This window comes from Pteropus vampyrus, unplaced genomic scaffold (genome assembly GCF_000151845.1).
Source record: "Pteropus vampyrus isolate Shadow unplaced genomic scaffold, Pvam_2.0 Scaffold33, whole genome shotgun sequence".
In the NCBI taxonomy this organism is placed as follows: domain Eukaryota; kingdom Metazoa; phylum Chordata; class Mammalia; order Chiroptera; family Pteropodidae; genus Pteropus; species Pteropus vampyrus.
In genome coordinates, this window is record NW_011888814.1 from 2,573,091 (window position 1) to 2,596,054 (window position 22,964).

The window sequence follows — 22,964 nt, forward strand, 5'->3', positions numbered from 1 at the left end:
AGCGTTAGTTAATAACATTGGAACGAGCTATCTGCTTTACTCAGTCCATTAATTCAAGTGCTAATCTCTTCCAGAAACATTCTCACAGACATCCCTTGGTCCAGTCAAGCTGCATAAAAAATTAGCCATCACACTATGTTGTCATTTTTATTCACAGACATTCTAGCCACTGGGACCTCTTTCTTTCACAGGTAGTATGTTTACGTACTTTCTTGCTTCCCTCCAATAGTGTCATAGTGTAGTAAGGAAACTTTTATGAAGTCGATGATATTTGATCAACATTTAACCAGTTTTTACCTAATAAAAGCCAATTTCATGGTTCAGCCTAAGCCATCCCCTGCTGCCATATACAAATGCTCTTATTTGGGGTCAAAGCTGGCATTATTTCTCTCTCAGTCACTCTTTCTGTTTGTGTACACACATGTGCATGCACATGCACCTGTTACTGAGCAAGGACTCACTGCAGGATGACCACAGAAGCCAATACCATGGCGCTAGCTTGAGAGAAAAGAAAAAAACAACTTTATTGCAAGGTTGACCTACAAGGAAACAGGTGGAAGAGTGCAGATCTGTCTCTCTGATTCAGGGTTTTGAGGGACATTTAAAATGTTGAGGTGAACAGGCTGGTATGTAGACGTGCTGGCTGGGCAGGTTTCAATTGGAGGGCTTTGGAACTTGGCCATTTATGGTAAAATATGGTAAGGGGCTTCAGCACCAGATATTCCTGGACAATAAACCCTTCTCTTCTGAAAGGGTTCTGGCATTCAGGTCCTGATCATGTCCCAGTCCTTTGGTTCCATGAAGGGGGCAAAACTATGGTTCCGGATATTATTGGAGGTCAAAATTCTCTCCTCTGCACATGCTTCAGCTGCATGACTTATGGTTTTGTTCTGTTGTCTCTGAAAAACAACTCGGTGTCTTGTTAGAAACAGGATATGGCCAGTTTGAGCTGGATCTGCAGTTACACAAATACACGCATATACTATAATTGCTTCTCCAGGATATGTGACTAGTAAGAAGACTAAGGCCAAACTTTTATTTTCCAAGTATAGGGTTTATGCTGGATATTCTCCACTTGCCCTTTCACATTCACTCTAGACCCCTCCCCAGGAAACTCTCCTCCACAGACAGCATCAAGGCTCCCTTATCCCCTGACTTCTGGCAGGAGATCAGAACTCAGGAGGAGAGAACTTTGGGATCTTTATTCTCTGGTTCCTTCCCTGCTGGACTCTGGCTTGGAGTGCCTCTGTTCCTCTCACAGATGTGCCTTTTGTTTAGTTCTGTAATGGACCTCCTCCTGGACTAAGGGTTACTTTTGGGGGCAATGGACCTCCTCCTGGACTAAGGGTTACTGTTGGGGGCAATCTGAACTCTGATCTTGCCCTGGTAACACTGGGGACTCTCGGTTCTTTTCGCCAATGTAGAAAGAATTCTAGCTCAGTGAGATTTATGAGAGGTAAAATTTGTTAAAGGCACCTTTTGAGGTAGAAGTGTGCCACGCCTAAATAGGCTATAACTGTGGAAACTAAAGGTGTGATTAAAGTACACTCCAAATGAGGAGTGGGTTACAGCCAAGAGGGCTTTAAAAGCAGAGAATGGCCGTGATGGGGTGTTTCAAAGGCATTCCTAGGTGATTGGCATGTGAGGTCATTCTGATTGACATTTGGCTGTTATATAACTCCCTGCCTACTACACATGTGCTTTCCCAGAATTCAGTCTGTTATAATTAGATTCATGAACTTCTGGGCATAGGCATGATATTAGAATGATGTTTTAACAAGGCTGAGGTGAAGAGAGGGTCAGAGCAGTCCTTACTGCACAGGCGTCTGTGGCTGGACTCAACCAGTTATAGGTTTATGCCCTTTGTCTCTAGTCCTTTCTCTCTCAGGATACAGGAGCGATTTTTAACTACAAAATCTGTGTTCTTTGAGTGGTCTCTGGGCTGGACCTTTGCTCCTTTGTTCCCCATCTCTCGTGTCTGTCTAACAACCTAACAGTAAGAGCTTCCATTTTGTCAGCCACGGGGAGCTTTAGTTCCTATTGTTGTTTTTCCTTAACTCTGCCCTTGTGTTTGTTTGCTAACAGCCCCTTGCTTAATAGTCCCTTGGTCAATGGTCTCTTCAGTTACCCCTTTTACTCTGCCATCCATCCATTTTCACCCAGGGCCCAGACAGAGAGTTATTTCCTGGCAATTGCATTTTATAGAGTTTTATAAATTATTATGCAAAAGGTATTAATGGAGCTTAATTTTAATTTTTAATTATTTTAAAAATAGTTACTTAATTATTTTTAATTTTATTTTCCCAATCAAGGGAAATTGGAATGATTTTAGATGTCAGGAGACAGGTAATTATAGAGTTTTATTTTTTGTTTATTTAGAATTGTTAAAAGTAACAGCCAAACCTGGAATACTATAATGGAAAATCTAATATATGTATTACGAAGGATAAAAATTACTTGAATCAATTGTAAATTCCATTGTTCAACCACAGTGTCAGGAGCTGATGTGGAAATCTGACATATTTTTTGCAATTCCTATGTTGGAGTCCTTCAACTACGTAGCCTAAGTTCCTCCACTTAAACTAAACTAAAAAAGTGACATAAAATTGTTTACTCTTTTGACATATTTGCTGACTACTACTTCAAAACCATTGAGCTACTACATTGGTGAAACACTTAATATGTCTAGTTTTTACAAGGTCAGCTCTCCTTGGGCTTCAAATCAGTGCTTTGCTTCTGGGAAGCAAAGGTAAAGAGAAATCAGAGTAAATTACACTATCCTCATCATACCAAAGAAGGCTATAGATTAGCTCTTCAGGAGAGACAAAATTATTCCTAGTAATAAATTCTAAAAATGTCTGTTTAGTGAAAAAAACAAAACAAAACATGTATTTTCTTCCTGCAAATTTAATCTACAAAAATAAATCTAGTGAAAAAATAGGAAACTTATTTTCCTACTGCGAATTTAAAGGATTATATAAACACTTCAACTCTTTTTAAGTTGTGATTCCTAAGAAGAGAAATTACCTAATGACTCTTTGTCACCTCTAGAAACAGGCAGTTTGAATATTTCTTTTATTAAGATATATTAGAATGTCATTAATAGGGAAGCCTTACAAATAGGTTATAATTTTTTGAGAAAGATCGCACTGTGCTAAATAATGAGGTATGAGAATACACTGAACAGCTTGACTTCTGCTGACTTTTACTTAAGAGCGTGAAGTGTTTTAAATTAGACTATGTTAGTATTGATGAAATGTGCACAAGGGGAAAATAATTTGAAGGCTATGTTCCATTTCAAGAGCGGATAAATTGTATAATTTAAAAATAAAACACTGTGACCTGGCAGTAAGGAAGCAACAACGCTTGGATGCTGTGGGAGACAGTGGAAATTGGGGCAACCTTCTGGGAAGCCAATTCAGTGATGTCTATCGAATGTACCACGCACTTGACCTGGCAATTATGCATACAGATTAGAGTTGCCCCTAGATAAACATTTAGAAGTACACACACACACACACACACACACACACACAAAATGTGTAAGAGCATTCACTGCAGTATTTTTGAAATAGCAAAAGAAAAACATTACAAAAATAATCCAAATGTACAGCAACAAGGGTATGGTTAAGTAAAATGTATATTCATTTCAGGAAACACTCTAAGCCAATAAGAAGTACAAGGTAATTCTGTATATGCTATATGGAAAGGACTCCAGGATGGATAAGTAGGTAAATAAGCCAGACATAGACCATTATGTCTCTTTCCCATCATTTAAAAAGCAGAAATATAGATGCTCCTTGACTTAGGATAGGGTTACCTCCTAATAAACTTATTGTAGTTTGAAAATATCGTAAGTTGAAAATTTATTTAATACATTTAACCTACTGAACATTGTAGCTTAGCCTACCCTATCCTAAATATGCTCAGAACACTTACTTTAGCCTACACTTGGGCAAAATCATCCAACACAATGAATACACTCTAGGATATCAATTGTTTACCTTCGTGATTGTATGGCTGACTGGGAGCTGCGGCTAGCTGGCCCTGCCCAGCATCCCAAGAGAGTATCATACTGCATATCAAAATTTAAAATTCAAAGTATGGTTTCTACTGAATGCCTATTGCTTTCGCACCATCGTAAAGTCAAAAAAATCATAAGTCGAACCATTATAAGTTGAGGACTGTCTGTATCTACATATATAGGTTTATGTAGACATATTGATATTTATATCAACTTATATATTGAAAAATCATAAGCATCTGACTGAGTGTCTGCTTATCTAGACTTTAATAATGAATATGTAAGCTTTGGCTTTGGCAGAGAGAAGTCTTAGGTGGGGGCGAATTGCCAGTTGCTTTTTCTTTTCATTTGATAGTTTTCTGTACAATTTGATTATTTTAACCATATACATACAATATATCCATTTTTTTAAATGTCAATATGAGTGCTCTGAAGTAAGTCATTATTGTTGGTCTTTACTTTTAAACACTTATAAAAAACAGTAAATAATATTTTACAAAAGAATAAAGCACAATTGTCAGGTTATGAAGGAGAAACTCTAGCGCATGAAGGATTGTATTCCCAGGAAATCAGCTCCAGTTTTGTGTGTGATATTCTCATCGGAAACAGTGGGCAGCTCTTGCACCCACACCTTCCCCATGCTGAGCGTGTGTCTCTCAGCTGTCAGAGAATAGGCTTCATGTGGGATACGGGGACATCAGCCTCACCTCCCCTTATGAGCAAGGAAATTTGAAATTAGTTATTACAATTGTTTTCCTAGTCTGTGATAGGAGAACATATCACAAAACAAAGGCCTCGCTAAACATGCATTCACACTTAATGGGTCTGACCTGATGCAGAACGGGGAGAAAATTTGTTGCCTGTTTCCTGTGGACCCCGGAGTTCAACACCATGACTCCGTTTTGGAAACAATTCCAAAAGGAAGCAGTGGGATGACTGTTCTCTGCTCTTGTGAATCTTTTCAGAATTCCGATTCCTGGTGAGCCCCTCTGTGTGTCTGGACCAGAGCACACAAGTCAAGCTGAGTACTTCAAGTCCCCTTTCAAAAGCAGCGAAGCCACCTGTGTGGAAGCCGTGGGCCTGGAGACAGGAACAACTGTAAGCTGATCATTTTGCACTGTTATATCCAGTATGCATTTTAGGAGACAGCTAACAAGAGAAAAGCACCGGAATAGATCTAGGGGGTTTTGCATGTTTAAATTATTATGTCTGTTACATAAATTTTCAGCTATCTCTTCTTAATAAAGAATGCCATCATTGGTTTTCTTCTAGACTAATTCAGACCTCTCCTGCCATAGACTAAACATTCGGGTAAATAAGACTCTTATCTAGGAAGTTACATTAATGAAACTTGAATTTAAAACCTTGACAATATGAAACTATAACATTTTAATTTCCATTTTATACTCAAATGGCATTGCTTTAGTCTATGAATATGGCTGAATAAATTTTTTTCCCTAGCCGTGATTTTTTTTATGGCTCCCGGGATCTCATGAAGCAACTGCATGGCACCATGTTATTCGAGTTACCTCTAGGGAAATGGTTTTGTAATGTATATAAATTAAGAGATTTTAATTATCTTATCCAAAGCACAAAATAGTTTTCCTCATCTAATTTTATAATTATTAGGTTGTAATCGCACAGTTAATAGTATTTATTAACTGAAGAATTATATTTACCTTTTGCTTACCTGGACTTCAAAAATTGAAATAGCACAATTTTTTCTCATTGATCAAACAAAGACATTTGAAATATAGAGAAACATGGTACAGAAAAGCAAATAGTTATACTTTTTGGTATTATTTATGATGAAAGTACATTTGTTTCATCATAAAACATTAAATTAATGTTATTTTTCCTTTGTAGACTAAAGGAAAAATAACACTAATTTTCTTAAATTTACTCCTAATTATTTCTTAAATTTACTCCTAATTATTTGTGGTGAAGACTATTGGGTAGAATCAAACTAGTGGGTAAAGTATTTTGGCATATTTTTGGTAACTTGTCAACTATTGTGAAGCTTAATAACTTTTCTTGTGCAGGAAAAGATAGAGTAAAGGCAGGCAAGGGTAGAACCAGAAAATTTCAGGTGTTTCACTGTTCCCTAAACTGTAATTTATATCACTTTTGTTACTATAGTACTATATGTGACTAAAGTTTTTAAATCTTTAAACCTTATTCTAGGTACTATTTTTCTACTTTTCTTTCTTTTAAAAAATATTTTGATTAAATCTGCTAGAGTGTAGAACTCTTGTCACTTTGATCCCTTTTCTCTGTACCTGTATGTCCCCTGGTAGTGATGCTAATAAGCAGTGAAATTGTTTCAAGAAAGCCACACACCGAAGTCTAGGCTCCAACAAAGGATAGGAGAGTATACAAAGCTGTGAGGTAATTTACAGATTACATACCCACCCTATATTATGGGACATTAATGATGGTGTTTTATTTTTTTAGGAATCAAACAATAGTCCTTGCCCCACAAGAAACCATCTTCAGAGCCGAAGATCTATCTGTGATTCTTAAAGCATATGTGTTGGTGACATCCTTAACCCCTTTGCGTGCATTCATTCATTCAACTGGCACGGTTTTGAATCCACCAAAGAAAAAACGCTTCACTGTCAAGGTAAAATTTCCATCGACGCTGTTATTTCACACAAAGTATGCTGAAGATAAGTAAAGTGAGTTGGGCTGCCTTTCTCCGACCTTTATGATTATCAAATCCCATTAAACAAAAAAATTGCCTCATTTTATTGCTGCAAGCAGATATTTTCATTTAATAGGTGCAAGTTCAAAAATGAACTGGAAACAACTTTATTCGCTAGAGATCACAAAGGCTGCATCTTTTTTCTCAATTCATCATTTTAGTTCAATTCTTTGACCCACTACAAAGCTAGTTCTCGGCTGTATTATGTTTTTCATGACTTTCCACTTTTCAAGAAAAGTATAGTCAATGCAACAAATGAAAATATAATAATATTACCCTTATGGTTTTGCTTCATTCTTAGGAAGCAAATGCCTGTTTCTTCACAACAGTAAATATGGAATATTTGCTGAGTGAAAAACAAAGCTCCTGTATTTAGTGTATAGTACTAAGCCATGATGTAAGGGATGACTAGAAAGTTTTCAGGGAATAACTCAATAACAACCCCAAGAAGTTTAGTTATAAAAGGTAACTCAGGTTAAGTCAGTTGAAAATTAGGTCTAGTGACAACATATTTGATAAATTTTAAGGAATTTCTAATTCTACAGAAATAATTGTTTAGAGGACAGATAAGAGGTGATTTCTCTGGTCAAAATTTTATCCCCTAAACTCTTAGGAAGAGGAGCCTGGGGAGGAAGCACTTTCCTCCATTAATATCCATCGAACTTGGGGTTTAAGAAGGAATAGAGTGGAGGAGTGAATGCCAAATGTGATATAATCACACATATCTCATCAGCTCCTCACTTGAACAGGTGGACTTCACATCCTTAAGGGGGAACAGGCAGTGATTGTCCTAGGGGGTCACCAGGGAGAGGCAGGAAGAAAACAAAAATACTCTCCTCAAGCTTGTCCTTTTAAAGAAGCCTCCAGCAACCACCTTTCCCAAAAACTCCAATCATCCCAGTTCACTGCCACCACTGGCCAACTAGTTTGAAACAGCTTTCAGAATCCCATGTTCTTTTGTTAAAGTCATTCTTCGATCTCATTTCACCTGTGCTAGTTAATTCACTATCTTGATAAGAAACTGAAGTTTCTAGATATTCCAAGTAATTTTTTTAAAGCTTTTTTCTTTTTTATTTAAACACCACTTGCCCTGACCACAGTAGAAGCAACTGGTAGAAATAATACATATTCTTGTGATAGTTCTTATGTATTTGCTAAAGTTAACTCATGAAAAAAGAAAGCTCTTTGTGATTTGATTTTCTTTATATTTTCGGGCTTTAGTCATTTCTTTGTTTCTTACTCATATCTTTGCTGTGTCGACAGGACAGATGCAAGCTACAGTTGTAGTGTAGGAAAGCACACAGTTCTTGTCTTTTGATCCTCTCTTCGGCATTTTTTTTCCTCAAGATCTTGCCGGATTATTCTGAACAACATTGTTACCTGCTCTTAAAAGGAGGCAGTGCAGCTTCCTGAGATAATGTGCCAGAGGACAATTATTTCCTTGCGAGGTCAAGTTATGCTTGATGCTCCAGATAGAGTTCAGAAAACAAGGGGATATTTATTTACCTTTCGACTGAAGTCCTTATTGCTTCAGCTAAAACAAATAGATCATACTTATCTGTTAAATCACTACTATTCTCCAAAATACTGCTTTCTTCTGATACTTTTAGATGTGAAAAAATACACAGAAACTGTTATTAATGCTGTCGTGGAGGACAGAACCCAAACCCATGTTAAAGACTAATCATGTGACCCCAAAGTTTTATGAAACACTGTTCTTAGTTCCATAGAACATGGTATGTATGTGTGTTGTGTGTGTGTGTGTGTGTGTATATGTGTGTGTGTGTGTGTGTACAGTATCCTGAGTTCAAAGGCTTAATTATTTAGTTAAATCAGTAGTGATTTATGCACTGTGCAGTGAGGCAAGCTCACTAAACTGGTTATCAGTGGCCATTTATAGAATATTCTGGCAGCTAAAGGAGGTATGAGAGTAATAACAGATATAACTATGAGCTCATTTATTTCCAATTAGGTCTGCTGCTGAGATATTTAATCTGCCAAAGCTTTGGAGAGAGTTGAGAAATATCAAGAAAAGGGAATTTGAGAAATAATGGAAAATAGAAGTTTTGTAAATTTTTTTTAAATCCCCCTCTCTACAATAAAAATAATTTAAATGTGAGATATTTCCAAGGATATTCAGATATAAAAGGGGGATGGAGATGGAAAAAGGGAAAGAAAATTAATAACAAATGCAACATTTGCTTACTATATCCTTTGATCTATATTTTTTTAGATATATATCTTTCCCTCTTTGCTTTTGTTCTTTACCCAAGTGGTAGGTAGTAAACTATAAACACTGACCTGCGTCTTGCTTTCATCACTCGCAATAGATCTTAGATATCTTTTCATATTTATTTTTTTTATTTGATTTATTTAAATAAACAAATAAAAAATTTTTTTACCCATTTTTCCTACCCCACCTCCACCCCATCGCCTACTTCTGGAAACCACCAGTCTGTTCTCTGTATCTATGAGCTTGTATGTATGTATGTATTAATTTTAGATTCCACATACATGAGGGATGATATGGTATTTGTCTTTTTCTGCCTAACATATTTCACTAAGCAAAATTCCCTCAAGATATATCCATGTTTCTGCACATGGCAAGATATCATTCTTTTTTTAAGGCTGAATAATATTCCATTATAAACATATCACAGTTTCTTTACCCATTCATCCATCGATGGACACTTTAGTTGTTTCCATATCTTGGCTATTGTAATAATGCTGCAATGAACATTGCATGCATGTATCTTTTTGAGTTGATGTTTTCATTTTCTTCAGCTAAATACCAAGAAATGTAATTGCTGGATGATATAGTAGTTCTATTTTTGATTTTTTGAGAACTCTCCATACCGTTTTCCACAGTAGCTGCACCAATTTACATTCTCACCAACAGCGAACAAGGGTTCCCTTTTCTCCACATCCTCACCGACACTTATTATTTCTTGTCTTTCTGATAACAACCATCCTAACGGGTGCGAAGTGATATCTCATAGTGATTTTGATTTGCATTTCCCAGTGAGTAATGATATAGAGCATCTATTCATGTACTATTTCATGCACAACCATTTTTGCTGCTAAGGCAATGCCATTTTCTTGATAAACATAATAAATCTAATTTTAAGCAATATTTAATGCAAAAATGTCTTTCTCTAAAAAGCTCTTGATTCAATTATAAAACGCTCCAATTATGTCTATGAATTCAAGTGTAGAACTCTTCCACACCATTCTAACTATAACTTTCGGTCAAATTCATCCATGGCTGTCTTTATACACAGGTCACATAGATTAACTGGAAGAAATGTCATAAATTTAAATTTGATTCTTGGAATAAAAAGTCACAAGGTATGCCTTTATCTATTGTAAAGTCATCCAGCAGAGAAGAAACTCATATCTGGAACTTCTTTCTGACATCTGGAGATTCTTTATACCTGTGATCACAGCTTACTGCGTGGATGAAAATGTATTGCTGGAGTGATTTGTGACCTCTGGAAAAAAATCTGTGAAAAGCCTTATTTTTTCTAGTTGAGATGCAACTTAAATGAATTCACTGTTTGATCAGCCATCCCACATTTAAAGTTGTTCATTTGTTGATATTCGATAGTCAAAATTACATGAAAATGATGCTTTGAATGTAATCAGCTCTCAAATGTGTCTTGGTTTGAATTCAATCAAGATCATTTAAAAATTTTAAATGCGTGAAGAAATTCTTCAAGACTATTTAATCTCTAACTGTTCTAATTCAGCCTCTGCATTTTCCAATGATCTTCTAGTGGTTTTCCAGTAAATGCATTAGACAGACGTCATGATCTGCATTTCTGGGCAGGGCCACCTTTATAGAAAAGGGAAAGCACAGGACATTGCAGCCTTTTCTCAAGTCAATATCTGTGAGCATCATCTCTGGTGGAAACCCAAGTTAAAGTGAGCTCCTTCCTGCCCAGCCTATGGCTCTAAATCACTAGCCCTCTACCAGCACTGCATTGGCCTTTGGGGGACCATTCTTCCATATCCTCTTATATCAATGCCATCAGCATGTGTGCACAGAGGAGAGAGTGAACCTTGGCAAAGCCGGAATGTTGTTATTTACACGGACTCTTTTAAAAGAATGCATATATCTCTTATTCAGTTTTGGAAACATGACACAGTTGTAGGGAAGGGATGATGTTAGCCTCATTTGTTGTCAATATTTATGCAGTGCTTTTCATAACGTCGGGCAAGATAGCTTGTATATTCCCGGGTTTAAAATGAGTTACGTCTTTGAAAGCAGGCATAAAGTTACAGTATGGTTTTTCAACCTTAGGAAGTTTTCCTGTCCTGATCTTCATTTTACATCCAAAACTGCAGACTATGGAACAGACCTTGTAAAAGACTTTTTCACTGAGCATCTGGCCAGAGATTTATATCAGATGTAGAAAGAGCATGAACAAAAGCCTGCTCCTGGGACTTTGTGAAATGAATCGATGTATTACTTAATCTACTCTTACTTGGATTAAATTTAAAAATTGCATTAGAGTGTTCATTTTAAAGTATGACTTTATATACATAGAAATTATAGATAACCAATATAAAATTAAATAAACATGGTACTAAAGCTGACTTACAATAAAAACCAAAATAATAATTGCAAAATAACAACTTATCTAATCAGCCTCCATTGACATTAAATATTATTTCAGATATATCTTTGTTCTAGAAAAAGTGATTGTTTTGCAGCTGCACATGATTTTAAAGGGCTATTGATGGTTGCTCTTTCTTATTTTGAAATTTTCATTCATTCATCCGTTTTATTCATTCTCAACATTGTTCCCTAAAAGGATTTTAGGTAATTTTGTGCATTTATTAATTCTTAATACTGAACCTCAATTATCATCCTAATAGGAAGAAAATTATTCATTAATCATGGTCTTATTTATTTGATCAAAAGTGACCATTTAAAAACATGACCCTAAGCTTCAGAACAGTTGCAGGCAATGTGTGTTAGAGAGTGCCTGGCACATGGCAGGCACTCAAAAAATGTCTACCAATGAATGTTTGTCAATCATTATCATTTTTATTAAAGTTACCTTATTAATTGGAACATAATAAGAACTTTCATCATGAGAAAATGATTTAAGACTAGGTTCCACAACAAAAGATAAATATGATGAATTTACATGTAAATATCTCTTCCAAACTAATGTAGTGAATTTCTAAGTATATGTAAATATAATTAAATGATATGTATGCATTATATATATTGTGTGTATATACACATATATATAAAATGTGTTACAGTGACAACATAAGGAAAACTTTAACCCTAATGAATAAATTTGATCACTTTTTCCTTTAGTAGTAGAAAACGAATGGGCATCGATTAAATATCCAGAAAAATTGAGGTTAGCTAATATTTAGGGATTTCAGAAAGTGTGAAATCAGGATATATAAGTGAGTTCCTTCAGAATGCGTGAAAGATGGAAACAGAGAATTCCTCAGTGATATTTTGGATGTTAGGTTGTGTGTTTCTCCAAACTGGAGCCTAGGAGTCGATGGCCTGTGGAGGTCATAGAAATTCTTACATATCAGTCTATGTAGGCTTTCCTCTTTCTGCCGTTGTCCAGCATAGGAGTGTCACTCCAATTTCTGTTACACCTTGCTAATCACAAGTTTATAAAATAAACAAGTGTTTAGAATAAAAATGACATAAAAAAAGAGATCTAGTGTAGCAATGTTTCAAATACTTGTGTCCATAGAGAACAACGTCATCTTAATTTTTGAGTTTCTCATTATTTCTTTGATAGTTTTGCTTGCTAAGCCAGAAAGATGTTCAAAGACAAAGCAGCTGTAATCCCTTCCTTCACTACCCTCCATGGAGCTGTGGGTAATGGAACCATGAATCAAGGCAAAACTCCCTGCCGTCTTCCTGAATTTTTCCACTTTTGCGCAGGCACCTACAGAGTTACTGAATTTAATTTTATAAATCTTGATTCCTGGGCTTTGACAACAAGGCTCACCCGCGTGTTCCATCACTGCAGTAATGGTAAATACTCTCTGAGGACAGGATAATATGTCGGGATGAATATATCAGACAAAGACAGCAAAGAATCAAAAGAACAAAAACAAAGAAGAAAAATTAACTTGCCTAAATATGTTTCAAATCCTTAAAAGAAGAAATTATGTGTTTTTTTGTATTTAAAAAGGAAATAAGCCTTCACTGTCTGACAAAATACCTGGTACTCAGCAGACAGCAGGAAAGAAGTGGCTTTGAACAGAGACTCCATGCATCAAAATGCTGAAAAGAATCATTAGTAATAAAATAATTCCTTTACAAAGTGGTATGTGAATGCACAGTAATAACAGTGAAGACAATGGCAGGAATGTCTCCCAAAATTCATTACTTTAACACTTAAGTTAATTAAAAAATATGTACCCAGTGGAGAAGACAGATGATATTTATATATTTTTTTCTTTTGGTATGAAACAAAATTATTTTCCACTAGTACATTTCAAAACTTATTATGTTTGTCATTTTAAACATTTTTATTAAAAATTTTCTTTATTCTTTGATCTATTCAAAGACTGTGACAAATTCTAAATATAAAATATCTGCAAATGTGCCAACTAGGTAAAATCGATTTGTCTGCTAAAAGAAGACAAACTTTTGCTCCCTTCAGGAAAAAAATCTGACTTACGTTTGTCTTACATGATTTATGCATTGCAAGTTTAAAATGAAATACAGGCTTTTCCTTCTCATATATAAAGCGTGTTTTCAAATTTGAAAGGAACAGCAATCTTTTGTCACCAAGGAAACCTACATAGCCATGAGATAAAGCAAAACAAAATACTGTATTGCCCCCAAGTGGTTGGTTTAGGTATTGCACCAATAGCCTGAACTGTTCAACCGTGAAAGGAAAAAAGGCAGAAATGTTTCAACGGCAAAGCTTTGACCTTTTTCTTTCATCGGATTATACATATTTATTTTTTAAATGTTACTTGATTATTCATGCTGTGGTAGGAAGGCTATAATGCTAAGTAGAAATTCTTAATAGTGATAAATCCTCAGTGGATTTTCGATTACCTAGGCCACAAAATTATTTGAAATGTCTTCAACATTTGTCAGTCATTGAACATTTAAGATAATTTTGTGATACATAGTTTTTAAATTACTGTAAACTTAGCACTAACATTAGACTTAGTATTCAAAAATGTATTACTTTTATCCATTATATTTTGTGTGTACTTCTATTGAATTTCAACTTGAACCTTAAATATCCTGTTAACTCGAATTCCTCTGACTTATGTAAATGCCTTAATATTGTAATATGGAACTGAAAAATTTTATTTTTTTCTCTGAGTGCTACTAAGGCATACCAACAGGGATTCTTTCTCAAGATTCTGCACACATACATCGTGCTGTATTCTATATCTACTGTGATATTCAGATCAATTTCATTGCTTTTGTTAATTCTGTCTTAATGGAGCATCTGCCTGTAAGGCAGCCATTCTCTGACTTCCTCACTTACTGACATAGAGTATTCCCATACCCACCCCTGTGTCTGCTTTGTCTCATAACTTGTCTTCTCACCCCACGGCTACATTTATGAAACCAGTTTTTAGAAGCTCCATGAAGCAGGTCTTTAAACTTTGGAGAAAGAACTGCAAACAGGAGAGAAGTCCCAGGTCTACCTGTATTTATATATGTATATTCATATGCCGTGTGACAAACCCTTTGAATTAGCTTCTCCATGCCTAGTATCTAGTCTTGCAGAATCCAATAGTTCCAGGTAGCACAGCCTCCTCTACCAGCTTAAAAATATACTGTACCAAAATGATTTCTACCAGACATTTTTATTCCAGATGTATTTGAAAAGTATGAGATTTTCCCCATGAGCTTGATTACTTAAATCATTTACATAAATAAAATATATTCAAGTCACAGAGGGTAAAATCATTACTCTAAACTCAGAGGTCACAGAAGAAAAACATTATGCTAAGGAAATAGATTTCATTTTCATGCTTTCAAATAGGTACTGTCAAAGTGAAAAGAAATGTGATTTAAAATATGAATAGGACAATGATGACATTCTCTCAGTCTGAGTGATAAGCAAATATCCAATTGTACTTTAAAAGTGAAAGAAATAAAATCACTAGAACTGGATCTATAGTGCTGGATAGAGAAGACTGACTACAAGGGAAAGTTCTCAGGCATGACCTCTAGGGGTCTTGGGATGGATGTGCAGTAGGAAAGTTCTTGAACCAGCTGTATAACTTCGGGCAAGTCTTTCAAGCTCTCTGAACCACTTTCTCTATCTGTAAAATAGAAATAGTAAAATATGGGTTTTCACTCTTACAAAAATTTACTGAGCACTTCCCACACGCTAGACATTGTGTTAGATTCCAGTGACGAAGTAATAAATAAGACAAAGTCCCTGCCTTTATGGAGTTTATCCTCGTATGAAATGGTAGATGAAATACAGATAAAGTGTATCGTGTTAAACAAAAGGGGAATAGTAGAGAGGAGGTGGAGGGAAAGGTGAGAGCCAGATCACACAGGGCTGAGAGGCAAAGTAATGAATTTGGATTTTTTTTTCCCATAAGCAAAGGGAAACCACTGAAAGACAGTGAACGAGGGAATGTTATAATTTGATTGAGCTTTCCAAGCACACTGTGCTGCTGTGTGTAGGGGGCGTGAGTCAAAGAGGATTGTGAGTGGAGGCAGAGAAATCAGTGACAAGGCTATTCAGGTGTCCAGGTGAGGAGGATGGTAGCTTGGACTAGTTGGCGGGATGATGGTTTAAAGGAGATGAGTGTATACCTTTTGGAGGTAGAAACAAGAATTGTTGATGAGTTGAGAAGGAAGATAGCTATTTGAATGGTGATGCCATTTCCTGAGATAGATCAGATGGAAGGGCGTGGGACAGAGAAATGTGAAATGAGAAAGTGGAGAGAGAGACAGGCTCCTGATCTCACAGAAGCTTACCCAGTTATGTGGTTTCTACCCATTTGCCTGGTCTTTCAACCTCCTTTGCTCCATATCCTGCTTGAGGGTCCTACACAGAAAAGTTCCACTGTGGGAACTTGGTGTTTCTTTGCCCATTTACTTTCTCTCCCTGCCTTTCCCCTTCCCATTCCAGCTCCCTCCTGCCATTTCCAACAGAGGTATTCTCTCACTTCTAAAACAAGAAGAGAATAACTAAGTAGTTGCTCTCACTTCCCAGTGCGACAAGGCAAGATCCATGCATCCGGGAGGACTGACATGACTTGAACTGTGCTTCATAGGTATGACTCCGACAGGAATGAAAGAGAAAGTGCTTTGGGGCAGGGAAATCAGAAATCAGTAGTCAGGATCACAATGGGAAAACACTGGTTTGGGCTAAATAGCAATATATGTAATTAAAATATTAAATCATGAACTTTTAAATTATGTATAACAATTAAATGTTCATTTAAATCACCCTATATAAAAGAGTGAGTTTTGTTTGAATAGTGGTAAAAGAGAGGTATGAGGTAAGTGATATGAGAGAAGTGTAGAAAAATAGCAGAAGGTTGTAATAAATCTATGGATTCAACAGACTTTAACACTACAGACCTCATAAATTAGGACAAATTGCTGTATTTTTTTTTATTGTACAACCAGAATCCATTATTTTTATAATGAATATATTTCTTTTGTGATTGACCATGAAACTTAGAAAAACCTAAAATAGATACCCTGCATAAAATATGCAAAATGTAAATGAAAAATAGTTCCCCTTTTTGTTTCTTACTCATATGAGAGTGTTTATAGATTTTGAGATAGGTATCTTCCTGCCTAATGCATCCCTGTTTGCAAATTTTTGTGCTACCTGTTACAAATATTACCCGTTAGAAATATTACCAGATTTCAATGTCATTTTCTATTCAAGACAATAAAATATCGAAAATTCTCAAAACAAGCTGTCAGAACTTATTATTATTTTTTTTTGGAGGCTTGAAGAATGTCTGCGTTTTAACTTTAATGAAAATAGTTGTGGCCTACTTTAACAATGACATTCACGTAAAGAAAATTGGTAGACATTATACACAAAGTCCAATGATAAAATCTTTACAACTTTAACTTTTGCTCTTTACTGTTACATTTCTCTGCTCCTTTATATGTCACTGAGAGATTTCAGAAGGGGCAATAAAGATAACCTGCCAATTTTCTGAGAAGGTTGAATATAATGCAATCAAGGCTCTACCCTTTAGAGCAAATAATTAAATTTTTATGCTATTCACAGCCTTTTGTATTCCCACACCTTGCTTCTGATCAATTCTTTGGTATATACGAGGGAGAATTTTAAGTTTTCAACTGTAAAACTGATTAAATTACTAGGAATTTCCAAGTTTAATATATGCTTTAAAGCTTAAGAAGTATAAATGAATAAAATTATGTCACTGGAAGCATAAAAGTTATTTAAATATTGGAGGTTTGATCTAATTCCAGAGAATGAGTAAAAACTATCCTAATTTAGGTTCAGTCAATTAAGTCAGTTTTTTCATGGTTTACCCTAAAGGAAGCCAATTTTCAATGAGCTAAAACAAATGATGAGAATATTTATGTTCTTAAGTCATTTGACTTAACACAGAATTTGTTCTTGATCCAGGCAATTTGATTTAAGTTACAGAGAAATATTTTTAGTTTTTGCCAAAGGTAATTAAGCTACATAAATGCTCAAGTTGTTAAATTGATATTTTAGATGTATGAGCATAAGGTCATGTGCTCACAATTGCAACAGTTTCAAACACATTTTCCATGAGAATAAAAACACGATAACCATTCTTCTGTGTTTCATGGTCCATCCACATTCCTAAACTAGGACAATGAAAGGCACAGTGACAGAGGAAATGCTGGAGCCTTGCCAGTGGGCTTACTGGGTTCAACACCCATACGGGTTACCTCCTGGCTATGACCTTAGGCAAATTACTTGTGTTCTGAAACCTCAGATTCTCCATCTATGAAATGGGGATAATGAGTATCAACCTTAGCATTGCTGTGAATATAAACAAAACAATGCATGAAGAATGCACAGCATCTGGCACGTGGTCTCAGCTTAGCTAAGGTTAATGATCATTATTAAATACAACACAGAATTATATTCAAATGCCACATTGTGTACTAAATGAAAAAAAAATTACATCAGTACGTAGGTTTGGTGTTTAGTCATTTTTCTTCCTTTCTCAAGTCTTTTTTCCTCTTTTTCTTCTATTTTTAAATATCAGATTTCCCCTAAAACACCAAAAAGACTTCTTTCTAAAATCCAGACGTTCAATAGTGCCTCATTGGCCACAGCCTGCTCATGTGTGCTCACGTGTGTGCATGCGGCACGGGTGTCCCTCTGGGCTGGACACATCCAGAGTTGCGATCCTCAGGCAGGTGTCATGTGCCTCCAGGGATCCATCACAACTCACCAAAGGGTTCACAAACAAGTGGATGGTTTCCAGAATCAATGCCCATAGCTTCATCTTTTATGTGTACGCCTTGCTAAAATTTGATCTTGCTGAGAGGACATTTCTGAAGCAGGTTCTTCTTTCCCCATCCCTTTCACAGACACCCCTCTGCTCTTCAAAAGACCTCGCTCTCATGCCTCCTAATATTATGATGATGATTGCTGTGAAAAAATTCTGCAATAAAGCCACAAATAACCCCAAAACAGACTAATTTAAATATGACTTTCATTAGAGAAAGTGAAGGATGCTAATTGCAAAGTAGTAAATCCTTCACAACTCAACTTGTTTTTGGTTTTTAACAAAATTAAATATTTCATGATAAATCACCGTGTGGTTTTTTTCATATATCTTGGAGGGAGTTCAAAGAGCTAAGTGTTGTTTTAACTAAACTGTTCCATTTACATCTATGTATTTATGTTAACAAGTTTTCTCTATGTTTACATTAAAAGTATTAATATTGATACTGAACTCTTCTCGTTCTAGTAAAAAGTAATATACTCTCCACGGGTATACAAACTAATTGAATAAAAAGAAATTATATTCATCTTAGGGGTGCACTTTCAATATAAATTTACTTGTTTATTTTAGAAATTATTTAATAGAATTTATAATATATTTCTATTGCTCTGACCAATTGAGTATGACTGGTAGTTGTAATCATGAAGTTTTTGGAAGAAAAAATATTTTTTAAAACTTAGAGCCATGTGGTAACTGAAATTTATAAACTTAAATTTATAAAGACATTTTTTTATTGAGAATTTAAATAAAAAAACAACTTTCACAGATAAAATATATTATATTGGTATAAAATTCTGAGGTATCCAGATTTCTTTGGATACAAAATATATTATATTGGTATAAAATTCTGAGGTATCCAGATTTCTTTGGATACTTTTTAAGAGTTTTTCAAGAGTCTTGGTGAGAGGATAGTTAGGTCAGAGTCAGACAGAGCGATCCCTGTTGAGTCTGTAAAAGGCAGAATAATATCAATCAAGAACAAAAGACACATATTTCAGCTATATTAAAAATAGGTAGATTTAAATGCATCCTTGTTTTCCTTTAATTTGGACAAAGAACATAGAATCTTGGATTTCATTTATTTAATTGAGCTCCTTTAGTTCTACCCATCGATAAAACTGAGTCTGAGCTCTAAAGTGATATTTCTTTTTAAGCATTGACTACAACCTGCAAAGATCATTCTCTAGACTTTGTGTCCTACCGTTAATTTAGACTCTCTTCTGGATAATTCCTATCAGTATTCAAGCCTGCTGTGTGATATTTCTCATTCTAAACAAAACAACAAAAACTTCAAGGAGAAAAGACTCTTTGTGGATAAAACAGTGACTAAGAGGAGACAGAGATTATTTCCACAATTTGCAGGAGCTGAGAAATGGAGTGAAGGACGGTTTTTGTTTGTTTGTTTTGTAAAGAAGTGCTCTTTTGGTCTTTGGTGATACAAAATTAGCAAGTGTTTTACCTGGCTGTTGGAGAAAGTGAGGCTGTGAAAACTGCAAAATTCCTTTTAAACATTTTAAATTGTGGATATGTATATACTTAAATATATGTCATAAAATTTACCATCTTAACCATTTTGAAATATACAGTTCAGTAGTATTAAATATATTTACATTGCTGTGCAACCAATCTCCAGAACTCTTTGCAAAACTGAAATTATATACCCATTAAACAATAACTTCACATTTCCCTCCCACTCGAGACACTAGCAACTACCATTCTATTGTTTCTATAAATTTGACTATTCTAGATATCCCATGTAAATAGAATCATATAGTATCTTTTTTGAGTATATTATTTCACTTGGCATAATATCTTCAAGGTTTATTCACAATTTAGTACGTGTCAGGACGTTCTACCTTTTGTTTTTATTTATTATTTATTTACTTATTTGTTTGTTTGTTTGTTTTTTATGATGACATTGGTTAACGAAACCTGATAGGTTTCAGCTGTATATTTGAACAGTAAGGCATGTATATATTTAGACTGTGTGTTCACCTCCCATAGTTCGATTTCTTTCTTTCACCACATATTTGACCCCTTTTATCCCATCTACTTCCCTCCTCCTCCCTTCCCTATGGTAACCACTAGTCTATTGTCAATGTCTGTGACTGTGTTTGTTTGTCCTGTTCATTTGTTGCTTGTAGGTCTATATCCCACATAAAAGTGATATCATGTGATTTTCAACTTTTTCTGTCTGGCTTATTTCGCTTAGCACGATTATCTCAAGGTCCATCCAGGTTGTCACAAATGGCAGTATTTCATGTCTTCTTATGGCTGAGCAATGTTCCATTGTATATATGTACCACAGCTTCTTTAGCCAGTCATCTATCATAGGACATTTTGGTAGCTTCCATGTCCTGGCCACAGTGAATAATGCTGCTATGAACATGGCTGTGCAAATATCTTTTTGGATATGGGTTTTCAAGTCTTTGGGGGTAAATACCCAGTAGAGGGATTGCTGCATCATATGGTAGGCCAATTCTAGTTTTTTAAGGAACCTCCATACCGCTTTCCATAGTGGCTGTACCAATTTGCAGTCCCATCAGCAGTGTATGAGGGTTCCATTTTCTCCACATCCTCTCCAACATTTGTTATTACTTGTCCTATTGATTATGGCTATTCTAACAGGTGTGAGATGATATCTCATTGTGGTTTTGATTTGCATTTCCCTAGTAGCTAGCAATGTTGAGCATCTTTTCATATATTTGTTGGCCATTTGTATGTCCTCTAGGGAGAAGTGTCTGTTCAGGTCCTCTGCCCATTTTTTGATTGGATTGTTTGTTTTTGTTGTTGTTATTGAGTCATATGAGTTCTTTGTATATTTCAGATATTGGGCCCTTATCGGAGGTGTTGCTTGCAAATATATCTTCCCATTCAGATGGTTGTCTCTTTACCTTGTTGAAGGTTTCTTTTGCTGAGCAGAATCTTTTTAGTTTGACGTAGTCTCATTCATTTATTTTTGCTCTTACTTCCCTTGCCTTTGAGGTCAAATTCATTAAATCTTCTTTAAGCCCAAGGTCCTTGAGTTTTGTTCCTATGTTTTCTTCTATGCATTTTATTGTTTCAGGTCTTATATTCAGGACCTTAATCCATTTTGAGTAAATTTTGGTGTGTGGTGATAGACAATAGTCTAGTTTCATTCTTTTGCAGGTGGCTTTCCAGTTTTCCCAGCACCATTTATTGAAGAGGCTTTCCTTTCTCCACTGTATATTTTTGGCTTTTTTGTGGAAAATTATTTTCCCATATAAATATGGGTTTACTTCTGGACTCTCGATTCTGTTCCACTGGTCCGTGTGTCTATTTTCCTGCCAATACCATGCCATTTTGATTACTGTCGCTTTATAGTATAATTTGAAGTCAGACAGAGTGATGCCTCCAGCCTCATTTTTTTTCCTCAGGACAGCTTTGGCAATTCGGGGTCTTCTGTGCTTCTATACAAATCTGATGATTGTTTTGTTCTATTTCTTTAAAAAATGCCAATGAGATTTTGATGGAGATTGCATTAAATCTGTATAATGCTTTAGGTAATATGGTCATTTTAACTATGTTGATTCTTGCAATCCAAGAACACGGAATATCTTTCCATTTCTTTGTATCTTCTTAGATTTCTTTTGTTAAAGACTTGGAGTTTTCATTATATAGTCCTTCACATATTTCATTAGATTTATTCCTACGTACTTGATTCTTTTTGTTGCAATTGCAAAAGGAATGATTTTTTCCATTTCTTTTTCTGACACTTCATTATTAGAGTATGCTATGGATTTTTGAACATTGATTTTGTATCCAGAGACTTTACTGTATTTGCTTATTGTTTCTAGTAGTGTTCTTGTGAAGTCTTTAGGGTGTTCTATATAGAGAATCATATCATCCTCAAATAGTGACAGTTTGACTTCTTTGTTTCCTATTTGGATGCCTTTTATATCTTTCTCTTGTCTGATTGCACTTGCTAGGACCTCCAATGTTATATTGAATAACAGTGGTGATAGTGGACAGCCTTGTCTTGCTCCTGATCTTAGAGAGAAGGTTTTTAGTTTTTCACCATTAAGTATAATATTGACTGAGGGTTTGTTATATATGGCCTTTATTATGTTAAAGTACTTTCCTTCTATACCGATGTTGTTAATTGTTCTGATCATAAATGGATGCTGTATCTTGTTGAAGGCTTTTTCTGCATCTATTGATATGATCATGTGATTCTTATTTTTTAATTTGTTTATGTGGTGTATCACATTAATTGATTTGCGTATGTTGAACCATCCCTGTGCTCCTGGGATGAAGCCCACTTGATTGTGGTGTCTAATATTTTTAATATGTTGCTGTATTCGGTTCGCTACTATCTTATTTAGGATTTTTGCATCTGTGTTTATGAGACATATTGGTCTGTAGTTTTTTTTGTGTGTGTTATCTTTACCAGGTTTTGGTATCAGAGTATTACTGGCCTCATAAAATGTGTTGGGAAGTATTACTTCCTCTTCCATTTTTTGGAAGTTTGAGAAGAATAGGCATTAAACGTTCTTTGAATGTTTGGTAGAATTCACTGGTGAAGCCCTCTGGTCTTGGACTTTTACTTTTTGGTAGGTTTTTGATGATTGTTTCTATTTCCATACTGCTGATCAGTCTATTTAGAGTTTCCAGTACTTCTTGATTCAGTCTAGAAAGGCTGTATTCTTCTAAGAACTGGTCCATTTCCTCTAAGTTATTAAATTTGGTGTTATATACTTCTTCATAGTATTCTTGTATGATCCTTTGTATTTCTGTGGTGTCTGT

The 22,964-nt window shown here is 35.4% G+C and overlaps 1 protein-coding gene across 1 annotated transcript in view; it reads left to right on the top strand.

Annotated features, from left to right (window-relative positions):
* CPED1 (cadherin like and PC-esterase domain containing 1) overlaps nucleotides 1-22,964 on the top strand; it is a 273,287-nt gene that overhangs the window by 91,637 nt on the left and 158,686 nt on the right. Inside the window, exons 10-11 of the mRNA XM_011357245.2 lie at nucleotides 4,990-5,122; nucleotides 6,479-6,647. Coding sequence (XP_011355547.1) covers nucleotides 4,990-5,122; nucleotides 6,479-6,647 — 302 coding nt within the window. The remainder of the gene's footprint in view (nucleotides 1-4,989; nucleotides 5,123-6,478; nucleotides 6,648-22,964) is intronic.